Source organism: Humulus lupulus, chromosome 8, assembly GCF_963169125.1.
Source record: "Humulus lupulus chromosome 8, drHumLupu1.1, whole genome shotgun sequence".
NCBI classification, from domain to species: Eukaryota; Viridiplantae; Streptophyta; class Magnoliopsida; order Rosales; family Cannabaceae; genus Humulus; species Humulus lupulus.
Window position 1 is genome coordinate 1,445,019 of NC_084800.1, and position 25,696 is coordinate 1,470,714.

The 25,696-nt window shown below is 33.5% G+C and overlaps 4 protein-coding genes and 1 long non-coding RNA gene across 7 annotated transcripts; 2 read left to right on the top strand and 3 right to left on the bottom strand.

Moving 5' to 3' along the window:
* Positions 1 to 1,633: 1,633 nt before the first annotated feature.
* Positions 1,634 to 2,544, bottom strand: LOC133798770 (uncharacterized). The gene is made up of 4 exons (XM_062237245.1): positions 2,343 to 2,544; positions 2,096 to 2,220; positions 1,922 to 2,006; positions 1,634 to 1,828 (listed from the first exon to the last, which is right to left on the bottom strand). The coding sequence occupies exons 1-4, from the start codon at positions 2,511 to 2,513 to the stop codon at positions 1,715 to 1,717; spliced, it is 495 nt and encodes a 164-aa protein (XP_062093229.1). The 5' UTR covers positions 2,514 to 2,544; the 3' UTR covers positions 1,634 to 1,714.
* A 9,345-nt stretch (positions 2,545 to 11,889) lies between these two features.
* On the top strand, positions 11,890 to 20,166 carry LOC133794065 (cytochrome P450 72A397-like). 2 transcript variants are annotated; one of them, XM_062231239.1, is made up of 5 exons: positions 11,890 to 12,274; positions 14,165 to 14,382; positions 14,462 to 14,712; positions 14,812 to 15,202; positions 19,565 to 20,166. In XM_062231239.1, the coding sequence occupies exons 1-5, from the start codon at positions 11,983 to 11,985 to the stop codon at positions 19,991 to 19,993; spliced, it is 1,581 nt and encodes a 526-aa protein (XP_062087223.1). In that variant the 5' UTR covers positions 11,890 to 11,982; the 3' UTR covers positions 19,994 to 20,166. The 2 variants fall into 2 exon arrangements, with proteins under 2 accessions (XP_062087223.1, XP_062087222.1); XM_062231238.1 differs by lacking the exon at positions 19,565 to 20,166 and adding an exon at positions 15,289 to 15,861 and having other exon boundaries at positions 11,922 to 12,274.
* Positions 16,100 to 17,339, top strand: LOC133794067 (uncharacterized). Its single transcript, XM_062231242.1, has 2 exons — positions 16,100 to 16,756; positions 16,995 to 17,339. The coding sequence occupies exons 1-2, from the start codon at positions 16,426 to 16,428 to the stop codon at positions 17,300 to 17,302; spliced, it is 639 nt and encodes a 212-aa protein (XP_062087226.1). The 5' UTR covers positions 16,100 to 16,425; the 3' UTR covers positions 17,303 to 17,339.
* Positions 17,413 to 18,993, bottom strand: LOC133794066 (vinorine synthase-like). Of its 2 annotated transcripts, none has more exons than XM_062231241.1 (2): positions 18,323 to 18,993; positions 17,413 to 18,079 (listed from the first exon to the last, which is right to left on the bottom strand). In XM_062231241.1, the coding sequence occupies exons 1-2, from the start codon at positions 18,976 to 18,978 to the stop codon at positions 17,662 to 17,664; spliced, it is 1,074 nt and encodes a 357-aa protein (XP_062087225.1). In that variant the 5' UTR covers positions 18,979 to 18,993; the 3' UTR covers positions 17,413 to 17,661. The 2 variants fall into 2 exon arrangements, with proteins under 2 accessions (XP_062087225.1, XP_062087224.1); XM_062231240.1 differs by having other exon boundaries at positions 18,218 to 18,978.
* Positions 20,167 to 23,973: 3,807 nt separating the features above from the next.
* Positions 23,974 to 25,574, bottom strand: LOC133798771 (uncharacterized). The gene is made up of 3 exons (XR_009875995.1): positions 25,171 to 25,574; positions 25,019 to 25,086; positions 23,974 to 24,424 (listed from the first exon to the last, which is right to left on the bottom strand). It is a non-coding gene; the product is annotated as an uncharacterized LOC133798771 (long non-coding RNA).
* Between the last annotated feature and the right edge of the window lie 122 nt (positions 25,575 to 25,696).

Here is a 25,696-nt window from a genome sequence, read left to right on the forward strand (position 1 = left end):
GTTACCAACAAATGAGCCACAAGAACGATCCCGACTCCAAGCCTCTAGTGATAACCTAGTCACAACCATAATATAAAACCTCATCAAAATGAGTAATTAAATACTTCCAAACCCAACCCAAGCCTCCGGGACGTCGAATCCCACTCAACTAGGTAGTAGGATCGATCCTAGGCCCTTAGAGTTAAGTTCCCATCACAAAAACCACCATTTAGTATTTTTTTCCCTTAAGGGCCGCGTCCCTACATGGACCATGCCGCGGCCCGCCCCCCTGGCAGAGCCTCCTCCACCTTCTTCAAGCTAGGGCCGCGGCGCCCAAGAACAGGGCCGCGGCCCAACCTCGCACCAGCCACTTTTCTTCGTTTTTTCCATTTTAAAACCTTCCAAAAACCCATCCAAACATTCCCAAATCATTAAATCAAAGTTCCCAAACTTCTCAATGGTCTAAAACCACCAAAACCTAAAGCTCAAACAAACTAAAAACTCACGATTCACAAAATCCAATTCAAGCTTAAAAACTTTTAAAAACTTAAAACTTAAACTTGAATTACCTCCGATTGAGTTGTTTCCAACTAAATCCTCCGGTTAATAAGCTTCTAATTCTCCTTAGGATTGCTATGCCTCGTTCCTTGCTTGATTCCGAGTCCTAGAACTCAAGATACCTTCGAAAATGCGATCGGGAAACAAAAAAGGAACTTTTAGGGAGAGAGAACGTACATAACGTTCTTTTTATTTTCTTAAAAGGTTACTTCAAGCTTAAGTAGCTTCCAATAAAACCTAACGCTTGGGGTCCCGAAAACACCTCCGAGGACATTATAGTCAAAACTTCCAGAATTTCCCCCTGATCTTACTAACTCCCAATTTATCACCAAATATTAACTCCCATTACCCAATAACCCGGTAATGCTCTAAATACCCCTTGACTTACTCCAAGTCAAGCTTAAATCCTGTTGTGACTTTCCCACTAGCTTACCTCCTAGGATCGTCTTGTGCTGGGTAACCCTGGCATAACCAAATAATAACAAAGCACCACACCCATTTCACATATATGCCAAAATTGCCCGAAATGGCCAAAATATGAAAATCACCCAATTAATCACAAATGGGTTCACATGCATATTTAATACACCTAAACATGCATATTATCATTAAATAGCATAATAAATCAATTATGGCCCTCCCGGCCTCCTAATCAAGGTCCTAAACCTTATTAGGAAATTTGGGGCATTACAACTAGATTGTGACAGTCAAAATCCCGTGATCCGTAAGGGGAAAGACCGGGTAAGCTGTACAATCCCACACCGCCTGGGGAAGGTCAAGTGTAATGATTCTAAGACTGTGTAGGTATGGGACTACACAGTTGAAGAGGGCTTAAATGGATTGATAGGTACTACCTATATCAAGAAGGTGCATCTTCTTTTCGGTAGCCCATCACTTGAGAACTCCATGGTTAAGCGTGCTTGGCCTGGAGTAATCTAGGGATGGGTGACCTCCTGGGAAGTTTTCCCAGGAAGTGTGCGAGTGAGGACAAAGCACGCTGGAAAGACTTGTCTTGGTTTGTAGGGCCAGTCGTCATTCCAGAAAGCAGCCATAGTGACGTGGGGCGTCACACTAAAAACAATTGAAATTACTCCAACATTTGTTATTTGGTACTGTTAAAAACATCACACATAATACAACTCACTAGTAAGACAACAACATTATATTATATTACTTATTAAAACCAAATAAAACTCACCGATAACACTGTCGGAATCCACCAACACCTTCTCCTCTTACCACGTCCATGAACCTCCTCTGCTGATAAAATCTCCACTAAACAATTTACAACCTGAAACAAATATTGGTCACCAAAATTAATACATTACTAAAAAATAATGGAATATAACTAACTAAAAAAAAACTTTCACACCATTAAACTTACTCTAGCGCTAACCAGTTGATGTGCATTCAATGTTAGAAAGTCCGCCCTCCTCCCAATCACTTTATCCCCAAGAAATACAATCTCACTGTACAAAATATTTATAAAACAATTATAACGTTTGATAAAAACATTACAAATGAGGGTTCTATACAGAAAAACCTATATAAAATTTACTTGGCCGACAAAGTTGGGTCAAGAACATAATTCACAATAACTTTCTCCCAGTCATGTAAATCTTCCAGATCTCCCCACACCCCACGATTAATTATCCTTGCTGGGAATAAAGAACCTAGAAGCGGCTGTTAAAACATACAAATAATTAACATAACATCTCATTCACATATGCACAATATCAAAATACTCACTTTACTACAAAATAACATAATTAATAAAATTCAAAGTACAATAAATAGAAACTCACTGGCGCATTAAAGAATCCAATTTCATTGTCTCTCACATCGAACATATGACAATCAAATCCAGAACCACCGTATTGAAGGACCAACTCCATCTCATCTTTGAAGTGCCATCTTATTTCATCCTCCACACTGGAAAATCTAGTGTTGGATCTTCTCTTCCCGAAGGTCAACATATTCGTGATTCCATCAAGATGCGTACAAAAGTCACCTAATTCAACACCCGTATTCACTAAATTACTATCAAATATTTCCTCAGTAGACATACGATTTTCTATACACATACAAGGACTACACTTTTCCAATTGTTCCTCTTGAAATGTTGCCTTAGCCAAATTATTATTCACGGCCGCATCTACCAAATCTCCTACAACATCAATATCTCCACCCGCAACTTCTACCTCAACCAAATTCCTTGGCGTAACCATTGTGTAACATTCATCGCTCACATTTTCTTTTACATCTACCTCATCAACTTTCAAAATATTTAAATGGTATTCATCCCCAGAATGAAGCTTCAGCTTCAAATCACCTGAGTCGAAGTTGGCACATGCATTTGACAATATAACTTCATCTGAACTATTAAATTGCGTGTCATCCTCTCCGTTTTTCCCATTCAACGAAACTAACCAAATATCCTGTCCTTCAATTTCCAAATTATCAACTGGACCCATATTATGAAACAACCCCTCATCCTCTACAAAGTTTCTATCAACAAACCCACCTGGATGCAAGTCAACTCCAGCACTGTCAACATTAGTAGCACCTTCACCACTCAGCTGAAAATCCAGATCTCCAATCAAAACATTCATAGTATCGGAAGAAATGCTTCCCAATAATTTATCTGCAACATTCACCTTCGATTGAGAGAAAGGATTATTTAAACCAACGTTCCAACTTTCCACCTTCATCATTATCCGCATAGCTTCCTCAACCAATTTGTCTAACATAATCTCATCTTCAACGTCTCTTAACGAATTATGAAGTAACTCTAAAACATCATGCCTTATAGAAGCAAGTTCGTGTTTAAATACTTTCATTTCAGCCTCGTGTGAAATCAATGCCAATAATATTTTGCTTAACTTCTTTTTATCCATAATAACCTACCATCAATAAAGAAAATTTTAACTTACCTCCAAATTTATTTCACATCAAACATGCTCCCTTAAAATGAACAAAAACACAAACTTGATTTCACAAACTACAACCATTGCCCAAACAAATAAACTACATTGCCTACTTTAAATCAGTTTTCTATCATCTTCACATTCCCTAATTATACACTAAATAATCAATCAGAACCACCTTTATAGTCACAAAACAGTAAAATAATTGAAATATTTACATACCCCTACTGATTTTGAAAGTGGGCATAGCTTTTAAAATAACTAACCATGTGTAAAAAAAACATACACACCAATTCACACGATGAGAATTATACATATCAGAAACTAATATAAAACGCATATATATGTGAGCTTTGAAAAAACAAAGAAAAAAAGCAAGGGTTACGAGTGAGATTGACAAGGTAGAAGCATGAGATATAAAACGCATATATATCACAAACTAATATATATAATATACATATCAGAAACTAAATCATATCATTTCATTTGGTATAAATCAAATAAACCATGGAATACCTTGTTTTCTTCGCCTCCCTCAACGAAAACCAGAAAAATTCCCTCTTCTCTTAATACCTGTATAGCTCAAGCTGAGAAGAAGAAAATAAGGGTCAATAGAAAATATGTAGGTATCCAAAAGACCAAAGCACGTTTTCTTATTAATAAATGAAATAAAATAAAAATAGATCGAAAAGAGTTATTTTTATTTTTTCATATATAAACTTCATATAATTAATTAATTAATAGTGATAATAATAAGCTTACTGAGATCTGCGTTTTTCCATGAAGCTGACAGGTTGAGATGTGTAACCAGAAGCAATGAACTCTATGGTTTCTCCAAGAACAGCCCAACCCTTGTTCCCTTTAGGAACTCGATGAAGAAGATGAAGTTTCTTATTATTATTATTATTATTATTATTATTATTATTATTATTATTATTATGAGATTTTAGGACTCGCGATGTGAGTCCTAAAAGATATTATTTAAGGACTCGCGATGCGAGTCCTAAAAAATCCAGAAGTTGTTTTTAGGGCTCGCATATATGTGAGTGTCCTAAAAAAGTGTCCTAAAAACTCTTTTTTGTAGTAGTGTATAATACAGTAGAATACGGGCTACCAAACATACCTATATGAGCAATTGCACCACCATTTTTTAAAAATAAATCTCACTATAATGAAAAAAAGAGAAAAAAAATAGTATAGCAAAACTTTGCTTATTTTATTCTAACAAATATCACTCCACGTCATCATTTGACCCTATCACCTGATAAGCTCATTTCCAAGCTATGATCCTGGAGTTGATATAAAAGATTGTTTTGTGCATATGTATGACTATACTACAATAGAACACATAAAAAGTTACTACAAAATTGATAATAAGAATAACATTCACTTTTTTACTCATTCACGTTTTATTGATACATTAAATAAAATTATTTTTCAATTTTAAAATTCATCCAGGATATTTTTTATAATTTTTTATTTATAATTTAATATCAATTTTTAACTATTTGTATAGGGCTGTAAAAGAGTAATTTAAGTATTTAATTTAGGGGAATTTGCATCTATACAGCAAGTTAATAAAAAAAATCTAAATATATGGTAATTGAAATTAATTACAAATATTTAGCACCCAAATGAAGTCAACTAATAAATAATCTATTGGTAAATATGACACCCAAGCCCATTCAATAACACATATAATTTTTCCTCATAATAAATTATTAATGTTTTTAAAAACTAATAATATAATTATTACCGTTGACGCGGTTCTTCGGCAACAGATAATTAAGAGAATAAGGAGAGGGATTAGTGCTGAAAATGAACCGTAATAGATGAATGATCTCAAAATAAAATGATAACACGAATACTTTTTTAGGTGGTTCAAATGTTAAAATCCTTCTAGTCCACCAGCCACTATTATTGATATCTTTATGATATTCTTTTCAGGGTATTTCTTTTTAGATTAGAATCCAACCCCTCGCAACTTCTAGGGTCTCTATATTTATAAGGAGAGGGCACCTGGGGGTTGGCAAGGGAGGTCATCCCGTGATCTTCTTACACATCATGTCACTTTTGTGACATTCATGATTAATTCCTAAAACCTGACAATGAAGTGTGGTCTAATGTTGATCCCAAAAGAGGGTGTTTTAAAATTTAAACTCGCAAGTGCACGAATCGTTTCGGAATATAATGTTCATGTAAGTACGAGGTCGAACCCATGGGAGTTGACTAACATCAAAAGAAACTATTTCAAACAAAGCAATAATATTCTAACCTAGTTCCAAATATTTGATGAGATTTTGTTTTAGAAAAATAAAACACAAGTAATAAAAAGATTTAAGATTAAATAGAAAAATTGTTTTCAAATGAGATATATAAAATAAGATTATTAAGATTTTAGAATCCACAAAATGCAAGTTCAATAGTATTTATAAGTATATTGATTCCCAAGTTTTAATATAGTTGAAATAAATCACACTATATATTTTTTCAAAATATATTTTCTATTCAAGCACAAGTTACTCTTTCAAAAAGGTAGGACTTTTCTTCACTTTTATAAGATATAATTTCTAAGCATTAGTTGTGTTACAACCTAATGAAACTACAAAAAATCAAAGAGATTATGTTTAGGCAAAATATGATACTTATGCTCTAAGAATTAGATGTGAACAATTTAATGAAAAACATTTAATCAAAGAATATCATTTTTTTTTTTGCATAATGAAGAACTAAGTGTAATATGCTTTAACACTCAATAATAGATGAAAAATGCATATCATTGATAGAAAAATCCATAAACAATGTTACACAAATGGGAAATCAACATACAATAAAAAATACTATCTAGTTACATTTTGCTTCATCATCATCTTAATAACCTTTGAAAAAGATTAGAAGCTCATAACTAGATAAAAATTACAAAATAACATACTTGACATGCTCTTCAAAAAATGAAAATGGTAGAGAGAAACTAGTGAAAAGAAGAGAGAAAAATGTGTAGAAGAGGTTGAAAAATATGAAGAAGAAGAGCCCCCCAAATGGTCTTACAATACTCTATTTATAGGCAAAATATGGAGATTAAATTAATCAAGTTAAAATAAATAAATTGATTAATTTAATTGTGTTGGGAAGTGGTAGGATAAATAGAGTAAGTGTAAGAGTATTGGAAATATGGAATGTTTGGTGGGGTAAAATATTAGTGAAAAGCTAGGGTAAAAAAAATAAATTAGGAATGTTTATTTAGGTAAGAAAAATAGGGAAGAGTGAATTGATATTTGAGTGAAAGAAAAAACATTAGGAAGAAAAATGTGACTTTTTTTTTTGGTCTTTTGGTGGCTATGGTGGAGGAATGCAGCACTTGGAGTGTATCAAGTGATTGGGCCTGATTTGGGCTTGGTTTGTTGATGTTGGGCCTTGGATGCTTCGGTGGTGCTTCAGGAAGGCTGGCGTTGGAAGCACATGCTGAAAGAAAGTGGCATTTGACTGCTGAAGCTGGCGTTGCTGATGAAAAGGGATTCAGGTTGATGCGTTGATGCTATATGCAATATGCTGAAGGAAAAGCATATGTGATATGTTGTGCTGACATGTGGAGTCAACGTGGCTGGTGGAGTGCTGAATGTAAGTTGATGCATCTATGAGATAAGGAGGCATGGAGAGGTTGGGCCTTGTTGATGGGCTTCCTTGGGCCTTGCTGAAGGTGTTTCAAAAAATGACATCTTTCACTTCTTTTTCAGCTTTTTATCATTTTTTCAAACACGAAAATACAATAAAAATCCCTACAAAATAAATCATAATAAAATATTTTCAACTATAAAATAAATTAAGCTCATTCTTTGAAAATATTAATTATAACTTAATTTATATTTAACACTTAAGCTCAATAATACAACATTTTTTTACCACAAATTAAACTACAACATTTCACAACAAAATAACTATAAAAACACACAAAAATATATAAAATCAAAATAAACCCCATAAATTAAAAATTACTTTAAAACTTAATAAATCAATTAAAAACTCAAGAACTAAGCAACAATTAACACATAAAAAGTGGTAAAATAACTCTATTGTGTAGAGTTATCATCTAATCAATAGATAAGGGGGATAATGGGCCGCACGGTCCAACCCAGTCGTGGGTGCCTGAACACACACGTTTATCCTGTGTATCCGAGAATTCAGAGATGGATCAGACACGTGATATCTGATATATGCACGTTTACATTGCGTGGTTGACTTTACAAGGAGTCAGAGGTGCCAAGTCGAGCTCGCACCTCGGGCTTGATGTACTCTCAGCTCGTGGTGTCGATACTTCTAACCCGACAGTAATCTCATATAAGCCTTTGGTTACCTCGAGCTAAAAAGGTAGGACCCAGCAACCAGCTCCGGGTACGTGGCATCTGCCTGGCTGGTATAATTATGCCATTTCTCAGCTCGCTAATAGCCCGTGGATATTTAGGGCGTACATTTTCCCCCCAAGCCCCTGCTCGTGGCACACGACGTCACCTGGGGCCACAGTGGGGGCTTTTAGGCTTCTCTGCAGACTCTTCACATTCCGCCCATTATGCTGGTGTCGAATACGTGGAGCATCGTGGTTGGTGATGGTCCGTCTTCCGAGAACCGCATTAAATGGCCTAGCCTATATTCGGCCGTCGTTTCGTCTTTCAAGTAGTGATCCTCATATCCTACATCAAGGTGATCCAACGGCCCTCCTCCTCCGGCCTTCTACGTATAAAAAAGGGTTGGCCACCTTTCGCATGGGCTACCTGTTCATTTGAAAATTTTCTCATTTTCTCATCTTCTTATTTCTTCCTAGTCTCAAAACCCTTCCTTTCTTCTGGTCACTGTTCCCAGCGTTCCAGAAATTCATTAACGAGGGCTTCTTCGAATGAACAATGAACGATTAGATTTTGATTGTGAAAAACCATTGTTTATGAGATATGTACTAAGTTTACTATATCATTGTCTAGAGGCTTGTTTTAAACCATATAAACTTTTGGTTAATTTGCAAACAACATTAGGAGGAAGATGTCCTTGAGGAATATATCCTTTAGGAAGTTTCATGTAAACATTTTCATTTAAATCACCATGTAGGAAGGCATTATCGATATAAAATTTGTGCAAAGTCCATTTCTTTATGGCTGAAATAACTAATAATAATTTTAATGTATTGAATTTAGCAACGGGAGCAAATGTATCAAGGTAATCAATGCCTTGTTTTTGAGTATAACCCTTTGCAACTAACCGTGCTTTGTATCTTTCTATTGCGCCATTGGATTTTTATTTGATTTGATAAATCCATTTGCTTCCTATGGTGTGTTGACTAGGAGGTAAAGAGACAACTTGCCATGTTTATTCCTTTCAAGAGCATCTAACTCAACATTCATTGATTGCTGCCATTCAGAGGATTGGCTGGCTGTTTTGAAGTTGGTGGGTTCCGCAAGACTATGAGCCGTAAGAACAACTGCCTTGAATGAAGGATTGAGCCAGTCATAGCATAGAAAATTTGAAATGGGGTGAGATGTGGAGTGACATTATCAAATGCTCAAGTATAATTTTCTAAATATTTTGGGCGAAGAAGAGGTCTGCTCGATTTAGAAATTTGTATTACTTCAGCATGATCTTGTTGTGTCTTGACTGTTGCATCTTTTGAAGTATCAGCTGGTATTGGTGTCTCGGCTGTAGCTTGTTTTGAAGAAGCAACAATTGGTTGTGATGAAAGCTTGGTATCATGAGGTCGTGTAGTGTCATCTAAAGAGGCCAAATCTGCAAGCGGAAGCAAATTGTGAGAAAACATATTATCAATTATGGTAGCATATTATGAGTTTTTTAAAGAAAAAATCTTCTCATGGAAGATAACATCACGAGAATGAAAAATTTATTGAGTGCGAATATTTAGTAAAATATAAATTTTCATACCACCTGGATAACTAATAAAGATGCATGCTTTAGAGTGAGGATAAAATTTATGTCAATTTCTATTCAAAGTTGAGGCATATAGGACACCATCAAAATCAATGCAGAAGTGGTCTTATTTGTCATCCTTTTCACTTGTCTATTTTCATTATGTATTTTGTCTTTATCTGTATTTTAATTATTAATCTTTTTTGTTTTATTTTGTTTTGTCTCTTACTTATTTACTTTATAACGTCTCATTTCTTAACACCTATATTGTTTTGTCTCTTAGTTATTTACTTTATAACGTCTCATTTCTTAACACCTATAGCACAAAAAAAAAAAAAAAATTTAATAGATAAATCTTTATTTTATTTTATTTTTAGAAATGTTTATATTTTTTTAGACTTTATGTTTTGTCTCATTACTTATTTGGATTTTGGATTTTGACAAATTATTTTTTGGACCTTGTGTTTTGTAAAATAGTTTAAATAAGCCCCTAAACCTGATTTTGATGAATAAAAAATTAAATTTAACAACACAGTTCTTAGGCAGAATGATTATATTTTTGTTCTGGGTTGTTAGTTTGATAAATTATTTATAATTTTAGTTCAAATTTTTTTGATCAAAATCGAGTTTAGAGGTTTATTTGAACTATTTTAGAAAACACAGGATCTAAAAAGTAATTTGTCAAAACACAGGGTCCAAACAGATAATAAAACAAAACACATGGTCTAAAAATACATAAACCTTTTTAGAATATATTTATCATAAAATAATATATATCTTATTATTTGAATTAAATAAATAACTTTTTATTTTAATTTTTTTGTCACATAGCCACCGCGTAATTAGCTTACTCTCTTATTCTTTTGGGTGACCTCTTCTTCTAAATATATTTGTCATACTAATATTTATATTGTGAATTCATTTATTTTTCCTTATATTTCTCTATTTTGAATGATTTCTTCTTGTCAATATATTTTTGAAATCACATAATATATTATTTACAAAGATATATTATTCATTATCTTCAATTAGACTTTTAAAAATAAAATATATGATTTTCTATGTATATTTATTTTTGTCCACTGCAACATATTTATTTAGCAAAAGAAAATAAATAATTTTTACATATCTAATAGGTTAACATGTTACACGTGATTTTAACTAATATATATTTATATGTAGAGATAGTTTATACTTTTTTACACCCTGAATTTTGTCTCATTATCTGTTTGAAATATGTACTGTTTAAAAAAATGGTTCAAATAAACCTCTATACCTGATCTTGATGAACAAAAAATTGAAAATAATAACACAGTTGTTCGACAGAATAGTTGTGTTTTTTTTATGAGTTATTAGTTTGATGATTTGTTTGTGATTTTAGTTTAAAAAAATTGGTTCGAAATCAAATTTAGGGGTTTATTTGAATTATTTTACAAAATACAGAATCCAAAAAGTAATTTGTTAAAACACATGATTCAAAAATATATATCAATCACATATTTATCTCATTTTACCTAACTTAAGAAAACAATCAATTATTGTAAAAATCAATGAGGTTTTGTGCAAATTTAGGATTATCATCCAAGACTTTTAGATACTTGTTTATCTTCTTGCCAGACAAACAGTAAAAAACAACACCCAACACAACCTAAACACTGAAAGAACCCAACACAAATCCTAAAATAATACTTAATAAAATAAAAAATAAAAACCAAAATAATTATAAAAACTAACACTAAAAAATATATCTAAATCATTCAAGCATTACATCAAACACATTGCATGCATAATGAAAAATATCACTAATATATATAAAAATAGAAAAAAAAAAGTAACATAAACATAAAAAACTGCAAAATAATAAAATACACTAACAACTAAGGAATAAAAAAATCAAATTAACAAAAAATTAATAAAACGAAAATACGACATCGTTGTTTTCACACCGAGGATGTGGTGATCGGAATTGAGGAGGGCGAGATTGGGCAGGGAGGAGATGGGGGAAGAAGAAGAGAGAAGAAAAAGTAGTAACAAGGAAGAAAGAAGAAAAAGATGAGAGAAAATCTGATGGAGGAAGAAGAAGTAGAAGAAGAAAGAGAAAGAGTGATATTGATAGTGATAGGAAATATAATATATATGTAATAGATAAAAGTATAATATAGCTCGTAAAAGTAAAAGTAAAATTTAATTTTTTATTAAATTTTTTTTGGTCCGTGGTGTGTGAAATGTGAATGGCCCCCCTAAGATGTAACGTTGATTTTTATTAGGAGAAAAAGAGAAAGACGATACTGTAAAATATGGAATAATTTTGAGTGAGCAGAGTTAGATACGTAGGAAGGAGTCAAGTATTTGTTGCAATTCTGATTTGTGACGCCACAGCATGCAATGCATGACAGGTGGCACGTATTATGACCAGAAGAAATTAATTAAACCAAATTAATAATTAATAATGTGGATTTTCTCTTCTTCTCCAAAGCACAACCACAAAACCAGAATCACTCACTTTCAATTCAAACAGACACACCAGTAGTAGCAGTGTTTCTTTCGCTCTATAAATTAATATTCTCTTCCTCAAGTGGTGTAGTATTAAATAGAAATAGAAATAGAAATAGAAATGGTGGAGGTCTCAATAACATCATCAGTTGTAGTTGTTGGAGTAGTATTATTAGTCATAACTAGTGTGACATGGTTTTACAGAGTAGTGAATTGGGTGTGGTTGAGGCCTAAAAGGCTTGAAAAGTGCCTCAGAAAACAAGGCCTTCGGGGGAACCCTTACAGGCTTCTGTTCGGAGACCTGAAAGAGAGCTCTAAAATGATCAGCCAAGCCAGATCCAAACCCATCAATCTCTCAGACGACGTCGTTCCTCGGATATTACCTTTTCCCCATCACACACTCAACAATTATGGTATGTTTTTTTTGGAGAATTTTCTTATAGGAATTTCACTTTAAGCTTTATCGGTGGGGCTCTCAGTGTTCTCGACATTTGAACAGTTTTCGGTGCGAATTTTTTTTATGACCGTGTATATTGTAGCTATTTAGAGCATCAACGCGATTTTCAGAAAATTCCGAATAGTTTACGGTACCGAAAACTTGGTTTAAACATATTGCTGCACGCGTGACTAATTTTTTTTATGCGCGTGGAAATCAACATGTTTGAATCTAGTTTTAGGTACTGTAAACTATTCGGAATTTTCTGAAAATTTGCAGGATGCTCTAAATAATTACAATATACACGGTCATAAAAAAAATCGCGCCGAAAACTGTTCACTAGTCGAGAACACTGAGAGCCCTACCGATAGGATTTAAAGTGAAACCCCTATAAATAAATTGTCCTGTTTTTATATATTAATAATAAATCTTTACTATATATTTCTTATTTTATTTAATGCTTGCTTGCACGTCACTGCATGTATGGTAAAATAATTGGTGCTTATTTAATTTATTTTCTCTATATTCTTTCTACATCTCTATTATTATTATTATTATTAAGAAATTAACTTAGATAAATCACCGTATACGTGTGTAATTTTTTGTCTAATTTTTTATGATCATGTACATTATAGTTATTTAGAGCATCTTGTAAATTTTTTAGAAATTATAAATAATTTATCGTACCAAAAATAAATTTGTTACATTCGTAACTGTTTTTTTAATGAGCTTAGAAAGTAATTTATATGAATTATGTTTTCGGTATTATAAATTATTCAGAATTTTTTAAAAATTTACATGCACTTTTTAAGTAACTATAATGGGCACGTTCATTAAAAAAAATCGTACTAAAAATTATCCAAAAATAAGATGCCCCGTAGAAGAACCTAACAATTATCAAATTTATTAAAGTGTTGGTCAACTAAATATAAAAATTTAATAAATGTGTGATCGTCTATATGCATATATAAATATCAAGAAAGTAGAATGCAAATACAAACCTCAAACTATATTCGAAGAGAAAAACGAAAAAGTCTACACATTTTGTTTGACAAAATTTTTTATTTTGCTTATAGTTAATTAAAAGTATAAAATAAGTAAAAGTTTTGACTTTTTTTTTTGGATAACTATTATAGAAATTTTTTTATAATGTATTTTTAAAGTGTTTAGATATTAATTAAAAAAGATCTTTTATGAGTATATATAAATTAGGAATAATAAAATTATTGTAATTTAAAAAATAGTTTATTAAAAAAGTATTTTGAAAAAAAGCTAAGAATTTTAGTTTCTCCAACAAAAAAAAAACCGTTTAAATTAAAAAAAAACACTTTATTTTTTCAACCAAATAATCTCAAAAATATTTTTTAATCTTAGAAGCTAAAAATAGCTTAAAATAAACTAAACCAAACCAGGCCGAATATAATTTGTTACCAGCTAGATTTCATATATTCTAAAATTTTCAGTTGATTGCAAATAAATTATATTCAACTCAAAACAAGCTAGGAGGATAAAATTTACATAGGTCCTTAATTAATATATATATATATAATATTTGTTGTTTATTATATAAAAATATTAATTACTCAAAGGATAAAGTTTCAATAGAAATTAATTGGAGTGATCAAGTGTATGAGAAAGAAGGTGCCTAATTAATTAAGATTAAAAAAAAAGTATTTTTGAGAATTTTAAGTGGGAGATGATTAATTTGGTGCATACCAATTAGTTTAAAACTTAATAGGAACAAATAATTAACCAAAATCGCTACCAATATGTGTGATTTAAACATGTGTATCATCTATAGGTAACTATTTTGATTTTTGATTTGTAAATTAATACGTGTAGAGTGGATCAATTGATTAATGTTCAGGTAAAGATTCATTTATGTGGATTGGACCAATACCAAGAGTGAACATCACAAACCCGGAATATTTGAAAGATATTTTTATGAAAATCGGCGATTTCCCAAAACCACATTCCAATCGACTTTTTCAGTTTCTAGCTAGGGGTCTAGCAGATTATGATGGCCACAAATGGGCCAAACATCGGAAAATTATCAATCCGGCTTTCCACGTCGAGAAGTTAAAGGTATATACATACATATATATCTATACAAGAAACAAGTCAATAAGTACTGCTATATATACTCGATCCATCGTTACTGCAGGATATGGTGCCAGCATTTTATCTAAGCTGCAGTGAAATGTTGAAGAAATGGGGGCAATTAATGGATGGAAGTGCGAAAGAATGTTGTGAGGTAGATGTGTGGCCTTACCTTGAAAATTTGACTGGAGATGTCATTTCTCGGACTGCTTTTGGGAGTAGCTACGAAGAAGCTCGATCCCTTTTCCAACTCCAGAAAGAGCAAGCTCAACTTGTTGTAAAGGCCATGCAATCTGTTTATGTTCCCGGATGGAGGTCGTACACATCATAATTAATATATATATATTATTCTTTTCATTTTGGATATATAAAACACAAAATTAAATAACTCTTTTTCACGATGATCTCTTTTAGATTTGTGCCAACAAAGATGAACAAGAGGATGAAACAAATCGACAGTCAAGTACGAACTGTTTTGAAGGACTTGATCAATAAAAGAGAGATTGCAATGAAAGCCGGAGAAGCTCCCAACGATGACTTGTTAGGCATACTCATGGAGTCCAATCTCAAGGAGATTCAGGCACATGGGAACAACAACAACGTTGGACTTAGTATTAGAGATGTGATTGAGGAATGTAAGTTGTTTTACTTTGCTGGCCAAGAGACCACATCGGTCTTACTCGTTTGGACTATGGTCATGTTAAGTAGGTTTCCTCATTGGCAAGCTCGCGCTAGAGATGAGGTTTTGCAAGTCTTTGGCGATAACACTACTCCGGACTATGATGGCCTAGCACGCCTCAAAGTTGTACGTACATATGGATATTTATATGTGTTTACTACTTAAATTTCTCCATGTGTATATAATCTTATCGATCATGCATGCATATGCAGGTTACTATGATTTTTTACGAAGTTCTAAGGCATTATCCACCCGTAGTTTTGCTGGTTCGAACTGTTGACAAGCAAACACAGCTTGGAAATTTGTCACTGCCAGCAGGGGTACAAGTGTCATTACCCACCATCCTTGTCCACCATGATACCGAGCTGTGGGGAGAAGATGCCAAGGAGTTCAAGCCGGAGAGGTTCGCAGAAGGAGTTTCCAAGGCCACCAAAGGCCAGGTTTCCTTCTTGCCCTTCGGCTGGGGGCCTCGCATTTGCATCGGCCAAAACTTTGCCTTGGCAGAAGCCAAAATGGCCATGGCCTTGATTCTACGACGCTTCACTTTTGAGCTCTCACCTTCCTATACTCATGCTCCTGCAACCGTTGTTACCCTTCAGCCACAATATGGTGCTCACCTAATTCTACATAAATTAACGTAATTAGTTGTACCTCTATCCTGTATATATGCATATACAGGATATGTTTATGAATATGTATAGGTGTGAGTCGTACTCATAGTTTGTACCAAACTTCATCTTTGATCGTGAGCTATTTGAAATACATTTTCAGAAAGTTCTTATTCATTTTCCACATTCTATCACATAATATTACAATATTTTTAAAAGACATATGAAAAAAATAATATAATAAACAAATATAAATTATATGTTTATGTATATGTTTAAGTCGTACTCATATAACTATATATATTTTGTATGACTATTTATATTTATATATATGTATAGTATTATAAATACAAACGTTTATAAGTCTGCTGTATAAAAATATGTCATAAATACAATTTATTATAATACAACAAAAATTATAATACAGTAGAATACGGGCTACCAAACATACCTATATGAGCAACTGCACCACCATTTTTTAAATAAATCTCAACGTTGCCCCCACAGAGACAACTTTGCTTATTTTATTCTAACAAATATCACTCCACGTCATCATTTGACCCTCTCATTTCCAAGCTACGATCCTGAAGTTGATATAAATGATTGTTTTGTGGATATGTATGACTATACTACAATAGAACACATAAAAAGTTACTTCAAAATTGATAATGAGAATAACATTAACTTTTTTTTGAAGATACTCCTTTCTCTTTCTCTGTTCTCAGCTCGAGGGCTGGTGCTATGGTGAAGACAAGGGTTAAGGTGCAGGGGAAGCTTAAATCGACTCAGAAGAAGAGGAAAAAACGTGGGCCAGTTTCCACAGCTGATGTTCACAAAACGAAATCCATGGCTGCAGTTCTTGGAATTGAACCAATTCATTTCTCTGATGAAGAAACTGGTATTGAGGAGAATGAAGTTGAGCGGGACCTAGACATTGCTGATCTCCAGAAGGAAGGAGTTGATCTTTCTCCCAAATCGACTTTGCAAGATCTACAGCAGCAGCAGGAGATACGAGAGGTTTTCTCGAATTTCTTGGTTGCATCGAAGAAATGTTTACGAGAGGTTAATCAAGGTAAGAATCCGAACCCACCTATTCTGAGATCTGGAAACATTGTTCAGAATTTAAATCCTAAATTTGCTGGTATTATGACCAGAAGAAATTAATTAAACCAAATTAATAATTAATAATGTGGATTTTCTCTTCTTCTCCAAAGCACAACCACACAAACAGAATCACTCACTAATTCAAACAGACACATCAGTAGTAGCAGTGTTTCTTAAACTCTATAAATTACTATTCTCTTCCTCAGGTGGTGTACTATTATTAGAAACAGAAATAGAAATGGAAGTGGAAATGGAAATGGAAATGGTGGAGGTCTCAACAACATCGTCATCATCAGTTGTTGTTGTTGTTGCAGTAGTAGTATTATTAGTCATAATTAGTATTATTAGTCTTTCTGATTTGTCATCTGGTAATATTAATTTTTTTCCTACTTATATGCATTATTCTTCTGTTACTAACCTTGTTTCTCCGGCCACTGTTGTCCGTGTTCTTATAATACAGGGCCTCTTCAAGCATATATGTCATCACTCAAAATTGGTGATAATAAATGTATAGTTTTCTATGTTTTTTATTATTATGCATGTTTTTATTATATTGGGCCTCATCAAGCAAATTATACAAGTCATATAAATTAACTTTTTTTAGTTGATAGACGAAATCAAAGCTAATGGAATTACAAACTAATGATGTTTTTCATAAAATTTCAATAAATTAATGAGCTATATGATAATTCCCTTTTTGCATCACATGTGACGCACAACTATCATTTTTTTTAAAAAAAGAAAAGAAGAACATACTTTATTTATTTTTTGACAAAAAAGAAGAACATACTTTAATGTCACATGTTTTCTTTAGAATTCAACCATCTACTGATAACAAAAACTAAAGAAAAGCCTCACTTTTTTTTCCCCTTGCTAAGTACTTGAGACAAATGAAAGGAACTCATCGTCGATTTCAAGCCTTGCCATATCATCTTTCTCCAAGTCAATATAAACTTCGATTCCATCACACGTTTTAGTGTCCATGAAAACAATAAAATTCTTGAACGGTAGAGGAACTTTCCCTACCCAAGATGGCTTTCCCCAACCAAAATCCTGATACAGAGAAAATCTACAAAAACTTGTGAAGTTAAGAGGAACTACGTCTCCTTTGGCGAATTCCACAGCATGTTCTTTTAAGAAACTCAACCCTTGATCAACACCCTCTTGCAGATTCTTCACGTGCTCTTTGCCACTGCCATTAATCATTAGCTCTCTCATCGCTTGCCTCGCAATTCCATCATAACTATCCTTATCTTCATAATTGATTTCATCTAAAGCTTTAACAAATACCCTGGACAGGTTCCCGAAGGAGTTATCATGGAGTGGAGGGTCAATCCTTGAACGAAGATTAAATGAATGAGTAACAATATAGAGCTTTTTATGATGATCATGATCAAGATAAAACCCCATTTGAGTTGAAGCTATGTACCGAGCATATATGAAAGCAGACAAGGCCTCCACACGTGAAGGGATTCTAGTTTTGTCCCTAAATTTTTCTTTAAGAGCCTCTAGTTTAGATGATTCAAACACAAACCTTTTTGTTATGACATTCTTCATCAAGAAATTGACTTTTGGATCGTCAACGACTTGTTCAACATCCTTTGGTGGAAAATGTGTGGCAGATACAAACTGTGGTGAAACCGCATTCGAGTCCTCATCATCGCCTCCACCACGAGTAGCAGCTGCCCAGAATTTGAGGAACATCAAAGTTGATAAAGCGTCCTCAATTTTGTGACTAAAACGAGAACCAATTGCTACCCCACCACAGCTGAAGATATTGAGTTGGATGCCAAGTAGTATATCAACCTTATCATCTAGCTCAAAAGGAATGAACTTGTGGAGATCATGGGGATCTGGATTTTGAACAACATCCGACAGCTCACAATTGACTTGTGCTTCCAAAAAAGGGATGCCCTCGTCGTTGCAATTGACAAATAGATCATCATCTTTTAGTCGTCCGGCTAATGGATAATACCGGCTTAAGACATGGGATAAGGATTTCTTAAGCTTGTGGGATATTTCAGTAACACTTTGGCTTTCAGAATTGTGTGGAAAGAACATAACAAAAGATATGTGATTATGGCCATGTAGTTGGTCTAGGAAGGAGAGTTGGTAATTGCGAAGGGGACTGGGAGTGGGGTAGCATGGTTTAATAATCTCTTTGGAGAGTATTTCAACTTCAAACTTCATCTCTCTTTGAGCTAATAATCTCTAACTCAAAAAATAAAGATGGAAAAAGTTGTTCGTTTGTAACCATTTGTTTTTCATTATCATTGGACTTATATACATCATACATGTTGGATATATCCTATAAAGACAAATAATCAACCAACCACCACGTAATTGACAGATGTGCCTAAATGTCACGTCTAACCTAATACGCATATTTTGTAATGTTAAGAGTGATAACACAGGGCTGGAGAATCAAAATGGCTGTCAGCCATTAAATAATATCCTTTTTTTAACTAATCAGCAATGCCTCAATCATATATATCATACAATTTCGAAAGTCAACGAATGTAGTTTCGTATCTTTAATGTATTAATATTCTCACGTTTGAAAATTTAAATACGTGTGGACATTGGCAAGCTCGCGCTAGAGATGAGGTTTTGCAAGTCTTTGGCGATAACACTACTCCGGACTATGATGGCCTAGCACGCCTCAAAGTTGTACCTACATATGGCCCGGATTATATTTATACATATGTACTACTTAATAAATTTCTCTATGTGTATATAATCTTATGATCAACCATGGATGCATCGTGCATATGCAGGTTACTATGATTTTTTACGAAGTTCTAAGGCTTTATCCACCCGTAGTTTTGCTGGTTCGAACTGTTGACAAGCAAACACAGCTTGGAAATTTGTCACGGCCAGCAGGGGTACAAGTGTCCTTACCCACCATCCTTGTCCACCATGATACCGAGCTGTGGGGAGAAGATGCCAAGGAGTTCAAGCCGGAGAGGTTCGCAGAAGGAGTTTCCAAGGCCACCAAAGGCCAGGTTTCCTTCTTGCCCTTCGGCTGGGGGCCTCGCATCTGCATCGGCCAAAACTTTGCCTTGGCTGAAGCCAAAATGGCCATGGCCTTGATTCTACAACGCTTCACTTTTGAGCTCTCACCTTCCTATGCTCATGCTCCTGCAACCGTTGTTACCCTTCAGCCACAATATGGTGCTCACCTAATTCTACATAAATTAACGTAATATTAGTTGTACCTCTATCCTATTCATATGCATATACCACTATATGTTTATGTATATGTATATATATATATGTGTGTTTATACTGCTAGCTTTGTATAGCTTGATGCTACTATACAACACATAAACAGTTGCTTGAAAATTAATAATGAGAATAGCCTTTACATTTTTACTCATTCACATTTTATTGATATATTAAATAAAATTAGTTTTAATTTTAAAATTCATCTTGGTTATTTTTTTATAAATTTTTTAGTTATTTTATTACAATTAAATATTTGTATAATTTTGCTGTAAAAAAGTAATTTGAATATTTAAATGTAACAAACTATAGAATTTAGGTAGTTTAGCTGCAATAACTTAGTAAAAACTTAACTAAGTCAGGGGTGGGTGGTAACTACACTCTGTTTTGATTATTTGGTAGCTTGCTTCAATTAACTTTTTTTTTCTTTCTTTCTTTTCTACAACCCTTTATAATTTTAACAAATTGATCTAAACTTAATTGGAGCTGCACCCAAATAAATTATCCAGAAGCACTCAGTACAACTTATAATCGAGGTTTCCCACATACTGATCAACTTAATTGATCTAATGTATAATATTAAACTAATATAAATCAATTCATATGACATAAAGGTTACACTTTGTATTTTATTGACAAAACTAATACTAAGAGATGTCTTGTACTAAATGAGTATCTGTCTATGTCTACGTTGCTGAATGTGAATTATTAATTGATTGTAATAATAATAATAATTAAGTATTTGCCTCTTAATTAATTTATAGAATTATTCATTTTCCAAAAAACAAATGTTATATCTTGTATTAGCACTACGGGGGTAAGTCAAGGCCCATGGTTTGGTCCAACCAAGGCCCAGTTACTGATTCTGATTTTACTAGTGTATTTTTGAAACTATTAATAACCCTCCCTCCCTTACTAATTTTTTCTACACTTTAGTTACTACTAGTGTATTTTTGAAACTATTAATATAAATGTGTTTAAATTTATCTCGGCTTCTAATATTAAAAAATTCCATATGACAGATGGCAACGATTATGAGCAGAAGAAAATCTGTGTCGTTTTTCCCTTCCACCTCTTTAATTTTTCCCATCTCATGTGTCGTTTTCTTCTGACTGGAAGTGTTAGTGTACGCGTCGTCCAATTCGAAGTTGGGAAATTGTCTGTCATTAATTAAATACCAGCTAGCTAGCAGGAATACAAGTCTCATTACCCACTTGCCATCCTTGTTCACCCTGCCAACTTTCCTTCTTAATTTCCAAAATTGAACCCAAATGTTTTTAGTACAGTTTTTTAATTGACTTAATTTTTATTTTTGTATGAATTATTTAATAATAAATAGAAATTCAAGTTAATTTCTACTGAAACAACTCATTATTGCTCTTATGAACTTGTATTAATATTATTCTACGTTGTCAAGTAATATATATAGGGTGGGGACGACCTATTATTACTATATTATTAGACCATCTCCAAGGATTAATCTGTAATATTTAATTTTACTAAATTAGTATAATATATTAATTAAATTATAGTCAATAATTTTAATATATATATATTGTTTAACTTTTATTATTGAGTATATATTAGTGGAAAGAAAAGAAAAAAGTATGTTGTTTAAAAGTCAAAAAAGTATATTATATGGCTAGCTATGACTATTACTAGAGAATTTGATTCCTTTTCTTAGAAGTATTTTAAATATGTCGCAGTAAGGGAGAGGAAGAGGAAAAATTGAAATTGGATTTTGCTCTACTTTAGATTCGATCTACTTAATTGTCTTTGTTGTTGGTAGGAATTGAGGCAAGTTGAGGCAAGTTTGCTGATAACTCTACAAAATAGAGTTATTTTACCACTTTTTATGTGCTAATTGTTGCTTAATTCTTGAGTTTTTAAATAATTTATTAAGTTTTTAAGTAATTTTGAATTTATTAGTCTTATCATGATTTTATATACTTTTGTGTGTTTTTATAATTATTTTGTTGTAAAATGTTGTGGTTAATTATTTGAATTATTGTTGTTTAATTTGAGGTAAAAAAAATGTTGTATTATTGAACTTAAATATTAAATATAAATAAAGTTTTAATTAATATTTTCATAAAACTTATGTTATATTTGATTATTGAAAATATTTAGTTATAATTTAATTTATGTTTTTTTTTTATAGGAAATATGTTGTATTTTCGGGCTATTGAAAAGCAAGAGAAAGAAAGGAAAATGATATTTTTGAAGAGGAAGTAACAAAAAATTGGCACAAGGCCCAATCTCTTCAGCATTGCCCACAGGCCCATCACGCGAAGCCCACTAGCTCCTTCAGCTTTCTCTCCAAATTCGACCCAGCAGGCATCTCATTTGCCAGCCACGCCTGAAGCAAGCTGCCCCAGCCATTCTCCAAGCAGCAATCAGCCTCCACCTTCAACTCTCCCACTGCTGCCACGTGTCCACCAAAGTCACCCAAGCTTCAGTCATCAACACAACATTCAGCACCTCACATATGCACTCAACCCTTCAGCATCAATGCATCCTTCGGCCCTGCCTCCAACGCCCAGCAGCCCATTTGGGCCGAAGACACCTGCAAGCCCAAACCGTGGGCCTGCCTTCTCCTCTGCCTTCTGCTGCAGCTCACTCACAGCTCCCACCTGCCACAAATCAGCCAGCCACTTTGCCATGCATGCCATTTTTTTCTTGAGCCCATAATTTGTACTCTTGTCCTTTATATTCAAAAATGCAACTTTTTACCCCATTTTCTACACATTTTACCTCAAAACATAATTATTATACCCTATAATTTACCTCTATTTGCCATATTATAATTAATTAAATTAATTTAATCAATTTAATTAATTTAAATTGATTATTTTAATACCTCATTTTTTGCTATAAATAAGGGATTTGGGGTGTCATGTTTTAGGGGGGAAGAGGAGGTTACTATATCATAATTTCTACACATTCAAAACATCTCTATTCTCTTCATCTTTTTCTTCTTTTTGGTTATTTTCTATGTATTTATAGAGGAAATTTTGGGGGCTTCTCCTCCAAATTTTCCTATTTATGTTTGTAATTTTTAGTTTGTATTTGCTATTCTAGTTATGTGTTTCTAATCTCTTTAAGATTATTAAGGTGATGATGAAACAATGTGTAACTAGATAGTGTTTATTTTGTATCTTGATTTCCCATTTTGTGCAACAAAGTTTATGGAATTTTCTTCTTCAAATATCTTCTTTCATCTTAAATATCATGTATTTTGGATTGTTAGCACATATTTGCACTTTGTTCTTCATTAGTGCATAAACATAATATTCTTTGTGTAAGATGTGTCATTAAATTGTACACATCCATGCTTAGAACAAAAGTATCATGTTTTTCCTTATAAATAATGTTCATTGATTTATTTGTTATTTCATTAGATTGATTTACACTAAATGCTTTGAAATTATATCTTTGAAAAGTGAAGAAAAATCTTATATTTTTGGAAGAAATTTGTGCTTAAAATTATAAATCTATTTAGAAAATGATAGTTTGATTTATCTTAACTATCACTAAAACTTGGGAATCAATATACTTATAAATATTATTGAACTTATATTTTGTGGATTCTAATCCTTAATAATCTTATTTTACCATCTTGCTTTCTAATATTAATTTATGTTATATATATTGTCTTTAATTTCTTTATTATTATCTTTTATTTTATTTTTATTATACAAAAATCCTATCAATCTTTGGAACTAGGTTAGAATTTATTAATTTTGGTTTAAAATAGTTTTCTTTTCGATTTTAGCCAACTCCTTTGGGTTCGATCTCGTGCTTACACGAACACTATATTCCATATACGATTCGTGCGCTTGTGAGTTATAAATATTTAAAACATACCCGTTTTGGGTCCATCATTTGCACTTGCCTTTACCTGCACCACATATCACCCCTGAGCCAAGACCCAGCAAGAAAACATAATACACATCTCAACAATCATAACAAGAGTATAATTCATTAAGCATGATCAAACACTTAACATTCCACATTAACCACATAGCATGTAATCAGAATCAACGATACTACCAATCATTAATAACAGTCGAATCACACAATAACTAGGACCGACAACTTAGGCCGCACCCTCTGTTTACCCCACTGACTCTGGCCTGCTTAAATCGAGCTCAGTGCATAATAAGCTGTCCTCGGCTACCAGTGGCCGAGCCGCGCCCTGTGCGCAATTGTAACCTTTGACACTCTTAGGTCGTTGGTTTACTATTTACATGACATAATACCATCCTTTTCAAAGCATACATATTAGGGAACCCTTAGTCCTATTACAAATACACAACCAGGTGCAGTTTTCTTACCTTTGGCTTCCAAGTGAACTAGTTATGAGCGATGCTCCTTGAGCGCGATCCGATTCCTGAGCCCTAGCTTAGCACCTAGTCACAACCAAGATAAAGGATACCATCAACAATCTTAAATGAGCTTCTAGATAAAGTTCTAGTCTCCGGAACATTGAACTTCACCAAACATGGTAAAAGATTCAATCCCGAGCACCCTAGGTTAAATTTCCAAGCCTAGAATCTCAAAATCCCAAAATTCCTTAAGGGTCGCGGCATTAGCCACCCATTTCGCGACATGGCCCCAACTAGAGGCCTCCCAATGCCCAAAAACAGGTAAGGGCCACGGCCCTACTCAGACCATGCCGCGGCCCGCCCTCCTTCCTCAGCACCCATCAGCTTCGAAGGGTCGCGGCTCACCAAGAACTATGCCGCGGCCCGACCCCTTCGAACCCAGAAAAACCTCCATTTTGACTCCCAAACCTCATGCAAACTCACTCAAAACTACCCCAATTCCACAACTCAATTATCCAAAAAATTCCCACAAGATTCCAGCAACACAACCCAACTGAAAACTAAACTAGAAACCCATCAAAAACCTACTTCAATCACTGAAACTTTCTAACTCAAGAACTCAAAACCCAGCCATGGAAACACTATAACTCAACCTTTAAACCTTAAATTAGAGCTTACCTCAGCTGCAGAACCAATCCTCCAAGAGCTTTCTTGCCTAACTTCCAAGGTTCCAGCCTCAATTTAATCTTCAAATCAAAAAACCCAAAACCTCTTAGAACATGCCCAAAAACACAGAATTTCAACCACATAAAATGGAATTCAATGCTTACCTCAACCTTGGTTAAGTTCCTTTGATAACCCTTGAGCTAATCCTCTAAACTCCAGCTTCAATTCTTAGAATTCCAGCCAAGACCACTAAGTTTCTGTGTTTTTCTTTGGGAGAGAAAGAGAGAAAGGAAGAGAGGGTCGGTTTGCTATATTCCACAGTTTTCTAAAATCTTCTTAAGTCTATCATTAAGCAATTAAGTTAATCCCAAGGCTCGGGGTACCGGAAACGTCCCCGAGGGCAAAATGGTAAAATTCCTCAATATTCCCACCTAGACTTCCTAACCTCAAATATATCTCCAATTATTTATTTTCATAACCTGGTAATCTAAATAACCACCTGATACCTGAAATACCCATTGACTTGTCCAAAGTCAAACATTAGGCCCCGTTGTGACTTTCCCGCTATCCAGCTCCCTAGGATCGCCTCAAGTCGCCTGCTGCAGATTTACCCACATTATAATGTGGTTCTCACAAGTATAACATTTAAATCACATTTATATTTATATAATCATACAAGTATGCTTATCA